The 6,224-nt window shown below is 42.9% G+C and overlaps 1 protein-coding gene across 2 annotated transcripts; it reads left to right on the forward strand.

Moving 5' to 3' along the window:
* Positions 1–4,346: 4,346 nt before the first annotated feature.
* On the forward strand, positions 4,347–5,330 carry LOC144701725 (Nucleic acid-binding, OB-fold-like protein). 2 transcript variants are annotated; one of them, XM_078573468.1, is made up of 2 exons: positions 4,347–5,042; positions 5,118–5,330. In XM_078573468.1, exons 1-2 carry the CDS (start codon positions 4,412–4,414, stop codon positions 5,189–5,191), a joined length of 705 nt encoding a protein of 234 aa, XP_078429594.1. In that variant the 5' UTR covers positions 4,347–4,411; the 3' UTR covers positions 5,192–5,330. The 2 variants fall into 2 exon arrangements, with proteins under 2 accessions (XP_078429594.1, XP_078429595.1); XM_078573469.1 differs by having other exon boundaries at positions 4,349–5,042; positions 5,121–5,330.
* The last annotated feature ends 894 nt before the right edge of the window (positions 5,331–6,224 follow it).

Here is a 6,224-nt window from a genome sequence, read left to right on the forward strand (position 1 = left end):
TCATCTTGTAAAGAACGTATCAATACTTCCCCCATAGAGTTGAAGCTTGTCCTCAAGCTTTGAGTGAGGAGAAGTGTCCCGAAGGTTTTTTTTTACTCATTCCCTGGTAGCTTTTCTTGTCAAGATATTAAGCAATTTATGCAATACCCCTGACCCTTTGACAGTAGTCCATGATTGAATAATGTCTTCAGGAGAAACCTCTACTGCAAGTGTCAAATACTGCATATTGATCCACTTGGTCTTATTTACCAAAGTAGTCCACTCAAGATGATAATGTTTAGGACCAATAGAATAGTATGGTGAGATCAACTCTAGGTCGGCTTGAGTGATGAGACCCATGAGAGTCATTCTTGTATGGATGCATATGCCTGACATTTGCCTGTAGGAGCCAACATCCAGTAAAAAATGGAATGACCAGATTTTGTGGTATGACCTGATAGGCATGCCGAGTGTTTGTACCACCATTGTACTTCTAAAGTTGAAAGATGCATGCTTATGGATCTGAATGATAACCCTGAATGGGGTAATTTTTCCCCACAGTATGAATTCTACCTGTGAAAGGAAAATAGTAAGCTCTCGTTGGTATTTGTGTCCTGGTAAATGTTTGTCGGTGAAGTGGTAATGGCATTCCTTCTGTTTCTTGAATGGAATTCATCAATCAAGTGACTTATCTTTTCCCCCAGTAGCTTTGTCAAATATTCAGGGGATGCTGATGCAGACAACTGTGGGTAGTTGAGTGTAATAGGTCCTGCACTGACTTTATTCTGTATTTTTGAAAAAAAAAATGACAAGGATGAGCACGTATTGGACTGAAAGAATCTTGCTCGAATTCCTATTGATGAAGAAATAGTTGATTTTCATTGAAACTTTTTCCAAATATATCAATGTCAATGTAACCATGTATTGAGAAATCGCTTTCATTCTGATCCAATGCTATACTTGCCAGATATTTTTTAAGAATTATTACTTCTGGCCATAAGCCACATCCTGTACTGTTATGGCCAGAGTTTGCCTCCAGTAATATTCCCAACGTTGCAACTTCGAACTATCTCTTAAGCTCCTCTGACAAGAGACAAGATTTGAGAATTCATACCAAAGTGTCTGAAACGTATTTTGCCATTCCCCATTGAAGAATATTTGGAGATAGGAAAGGACTGTGATCTCATCCTTATTTTATGTCCATAAATCACCTGAACTGTATTGTCCCATCTTACTATAATCAGGAGTAAAATTATTGAGGATAATCTTGTGATATTCTGATTTTTTTGGAGGCAATTTCCTGAAAAAGGAACTTGGTGAAGGATTGGAATACCCTGCCTGCTTCAAAAAATTTTATTATAATGATAGCAGATTTCCATAGGATCGAGAACATCAATGAGTATGTGATTAATGGAGACCTTCCAGCATCATAAGGTGAAATGGAAGTACACAAGTTGGCAAACTCCATAGAATTATTTATGTTCTCTTTGATCATGCAAAATGGGTCGTAAGAAATGACTAGTTGTATCCCATTGACTAAATCCTTATAAGCATCTGGATGTAAGCAATGTAAAAGCAGATAACAAGCTTTCTCAAGCCAAATTAAGATGTACCCTTGAAACTGCAACCTGTTCTGAGTCGCTGAGTCAAGTGTAGGCAGTACGTTGGATTTATCAATTTCGGGTTTACTGCCATACTGCCTTTTAATATCTGCTTTGAAAAGAAACAGAATAATCATTTAACATCGCAACTTAATCTTTTTGCCCTTGTATGCTTTTACCTAGGTGTTTTCTATGGAAGAATATCCCTTGTTCATCATCCATGTAAAATATTTCATCGTAAGTCTCCTCCATAAGGCAAAAAGAGAATTCGAGTACCAGTGTAAAATATTCTCAACTTCACCATCATATAGTGTCTTTGCATTCTGGAAGCTGTTTAGGACAAGGTCAACATGGATTACAGTCCTGTAATTTAAAATACTGGAAGCTGGGCACATGATATTCTCAACAGTAATTGTTGCAGATTGTGAAGTACTGTCATCATGCCTTTTCCAACAACAAATAAATTCAGCAACAGGCCACAATCGTGTAAACAAATGTTTACATATTGCCCTCCTGATGGACGTCCATCCGTAATTTCACTCACCCCTAGGTTCCAAAGATGTTTGCATATACATGAAGAATAACTTGGATGGATATATTCCGCTAATGTTATGAAGGTTGTGTCACCCCTGCATCTCATTAATGACCTAGGAATTTTGGATACAGTTGTATGAAAAACTTGTAAGAACAGTGGAAATGATACTTCAAATTGTTCTTCTTTATCTTCTTTTTGAGGAATATCCAAATGTATCACTAGAAAGGAATCTTGCATACAAGTCAGTATAAGTTTCTGTTGATGAATGGTTCAAGCTTGGGTATACTCTGCTCAAATATTTATTATTGTAATCTCTTGACTGTTCCAATCTTCTCTGTTGAGTGCAGGGCCTGATAAAATGCGCTCCGACGAGGTTGTCACAGATCTAACTGCGTGGTCAGTTGGGAAGGGGGTCAGGGGGAAGTCGCCTCCTTGTGGGGTGAGGGGCAGCGCCCCTTCCAAAATATTTTCCATGCTTTTACCTGTCCTTTTGTATGTAGAAAATGTCAAATATTCACAAGAAATGGCTTCCGTAACTGCCTCATTGGGATCTTGATCTCGACTTGATAATTGTCCTTTTTGCTTGTGTATGTCATTGTCGAGTGGGTTCGTGGTAGAATGTGATGGTGTGTTGTGCCCAATTACTCCTAGATTTACTTCTGCTTCAATGGAAAAATCCATGACTTCCTGGATACCATATGGACGATACTTACGAACCTCTGCCCTGATTTCAGCTTTTAGTCCATGGAGGTAAGCATTTTCCAAAATATCCATGGGTATATGAGGCAAATAAGTAGTTAGCTGTTCAAACTCAAAACGAAACTCACTGACAGATCCTGTTTGATGCAAGTCGAATAGCTGTTGATAAATTGATTTAGAGGAAAATACAAACCTTTGATAAAATTTCTGCGTGAATTCTATTCGAGAATCAAATCTGACGTGCTCAGATGTGTATGCAAACCAATCTGACGCTGAACCTTTTAAGTGCAGTGACACGATATAAATCTTCTCAGAATCTATTAACCTTTGTGATCGGAAAATTCTCTCAACACAATTCAACCAAATTTCTGCGTTTTCTCCATGGAAATACGGCAAATTAAATTTTCGAAAACTCAATCTCTGATAAGGTTGATAAACTTGATTCGATAAAATCCGTGAATCTTTCTGAGTTGTGTGAGTAGTAGACATTGAAGCAGTTGGAAGGTTACCTTCAAGTCGTAGATTCATAGACTTCAATTCTTGCAAATATCAGATAAAACTTTCACTGTGTTTGGATGATCGAACGCCTCAGCCTTTCCGCGCTTTCCTGCTTCTTCCATAGTATCTATGGCAGGACCTTTTGCTCGGATACCAGTTGATACAACTTGCAGTATCAATGAGTCTTTCTCGACTTATAACTCACGAAAATCATCAGGAATTAACCAAGATACATTCCAAGTTGAATAGAGAAAGATGAGATGAGAAGAAAATATAGAAGGTAGCTCGCCGGGTGGTTCCTCCCTCCGCGACGGCGCTTCCTCCCTCCGTATCAGCAGGCCTGCTCCTGCTGCTCCAGACTTTTTGGTGGTCGTAACCGTCAGCCTCCAGATTCAAGAAATGCCCGATTCCCCCTCCCGCACAGGTTACCTATTATTTAAACTGGTTCACACTTGCGAGGGCTCGCACCTATGTTCTGGCTGGATAACTCATCTTGTGAAGAACGTATCACCGTCACACGTGATGGTGACGCCGTCTGGCGACAGGGACGTGACGGGGACGCCGCAAACTGTGACGGTGATGCGAACGTGATGGATTTTTCCGAAATCCTCGGGCGTGTGACGGGATGGTGACGTGACGAAAGTTTTGTTACGTCACCGTCCATCATGGATCGTCATCCCTCCCGGACATGCCGTTCCCTACTGGAACCGGAAGTAGTTCTTATAAGTAGGGTTTGACCGTCCCGGTCCGGTTTTCTGGCATAGACCTAAACCTTACCCAAAGTTCTGTCCGGTTCTGGTCCGGTCTTGTTCGGTCCGGATCCGGTCCGGTACGGGGGGTGGCAGAGGAGCACGGAGGTGGCGGAGGCGTTGTGCGCTTGGAGCAGCAGCGATGACCGCTTGGGGGTGGTGATGGGAAGGGCGACGGGGAAGAAAATGGTTAGTGCGTGGGATAGGATCCGGTCTGGGTAAGGTTCGGTCCCGGTTAGGTTCCGTTCTGTCCAAAATGTCAAACCCTACTTATATATGTTTGAAGGCAGTGGAGAGGTACAACTAGGGCTTCTTCCTGGGTCGTCTTCTTCCTCGAGAGCTCGCCGGCTATGGCGAACAAGGGAGCATCGGCGCTTCGGCAGTTCACCCGCTGTAAGCCGAGGACGGGGGGAAGGAATTCGCAAGGCCGAATCACCGCCTTCCATCGCGGCGGTGGAGCGAAGCAGCTTCTCAGGAAGATCGATCTGAAGCGCAACGTCTCCGGCGTCGGGATCGTGGAGAGGATCGAATACGACCCCAATCGCTCGTCCAAAATCGCTCTAGTTCGCTGGATCGAGGGCGGATCTCCCCGCCCCCGCGTTCTTGATCGACGACTTCCAGCGGAGAATCTCTCCTCGAAGGAGATTCTGGAATCTAACGCGGCCATCAGCGACGGCGGAAGATTCTCGTTTTCTACCCTCCCGGGCGGCGTTGAGCAGACCCGATTTGGGAGCTTGATTACGCCTTCTTCCTCACTGGGTTTGCGAGGATTGCCTAGAATTGCCGTAGCCGGAGCAAAGCCCTCTTTTTTCGCTTCTCGTTTGAACAATGATTCCGTTGGTGATGTTTTTCCTCTGTCGAAGATCCAAGAATGGAGGCCGGATCGAGAGATTTGGGTCAACAGGATGAAAAGGAAAGCGGCGATTTCTTGGCAGAGTCTCCGAAGCCGATCTTCCCGAGCATCTTCGAAATCCGATCGAGGTTGGTTTGTTGATTCTCGACTAATTGCATTGTAATTGACGTTTGAAATTTGATGTTCATCCTTTGTGCGAGGAGAAGGATTGCTGGGATTGTTGCGGCCGGAAGATCCATCACCATCCTTGTTTAAATCTAAATCTTTGTCACTCTAGAGATTTGATCTACTTGAAGGTGTTCCGGGTTTACCACAATTATCTTTTTTTTCTGTTCTTGAGAGATCACGATGATCGTCACAAAAAGATTGGCTAATGTAACATTGGCAAATTAGTATCATTCATCTTCTTGAAAACATATGCTCTATTTCTCTCGTTACATAGTTTTGTGCATATTTTTGTGTAACTTGTATGTCCATGTTCCTCTCTATGCATGATTATATTGCTTCCGAGCTCTTGATCTCTCTCCTGTCTCAATTATGAATGCTTTTCTCAATAGTCTGTGTCTATCTATCCGTTTTTATAATAAATCCCTTTTGCATTGTCATTTCCACTCTCAATCTCTCTCTTACTGTTCGTCCGTACATCTCTATCCTAGACATGGGGGATTCAATCTGATCGTTCTAAAGTTCAGTTGGATCAAGCATTCGGTTGACCTAATCCAGTCCTTGATCATCAAGTTAAATGACCCTGCCCCATTCAATTTGAAATGTCTGGTTTCAATCCGATCGGATCGAATCAAATTTGTCTCTCCCCCTCTCTCACTTGCAGTCTAATTCCTGCCCAATGGTTGAATCAAATAGCCCTGCCCCATTCAATCTGAACTGTCTAGTTTGAATTGGATGGGATCGAATATGTCCCTCTCTCTCTCTTGCAGTCTGATTCCTGCCGTGACGGTGATGGGGGGCCTCGTACAGGTGATGTGATGGGACTGCCGTCACGGATGATGACGGCCGTGACGGATTTTTAAAAATGGCCAAAAAAGCGCTTAAAAATTGTAATATTTAAGCTTTCCGACGGCTAAGATTTTGCCACATGGCATTGATAACTAGATTTCTTGACATTTTGCAGCGAAATCTTTGCATTAATTTTTGCCCGCAAAAGGATGCTGCCCAAAAATAATTGGAGATATGCCCCTCCAATTCTCTCTCCTCCATATTTTCTAAAAAACCATAGAAAATCCGCCATGTTTATCCCATCACATGTGACGGTGACGCCATCCGGTGACGGGGACGCGAAGTGATGCCGCAGA

Source organism: Wolffia australiana, chromosome 4, assembly GCF_029677425.1.
Source record: "Wolffia australiana isolate 7733 chromosome 4, ASM2967742v1".
In the NCBI taxonomy this organism is placed as follows: Eukaryota; Viridiplantae; Streptophyta; class Magnoliopsida; order Alismatales; family Araceae; genus Wolffia; species Wolffia australiana.

Coding starts and splice junctions, on each gene's coding strand:
- LOC144701725 (XM_078573468.1), top strand. CDS start 4,412: ATGGCGAACAAGGGAGCATCGGCGCTTCGGCAGTTCACCCGCTGTAAG. Junction 5,043..5,117: donor ATCTTCGAAATCCGATCGAG/GTTGGTTTGTTG, acceptor TTGTGCGAGGAG/AAGGATTGCTGGGATTGTTG.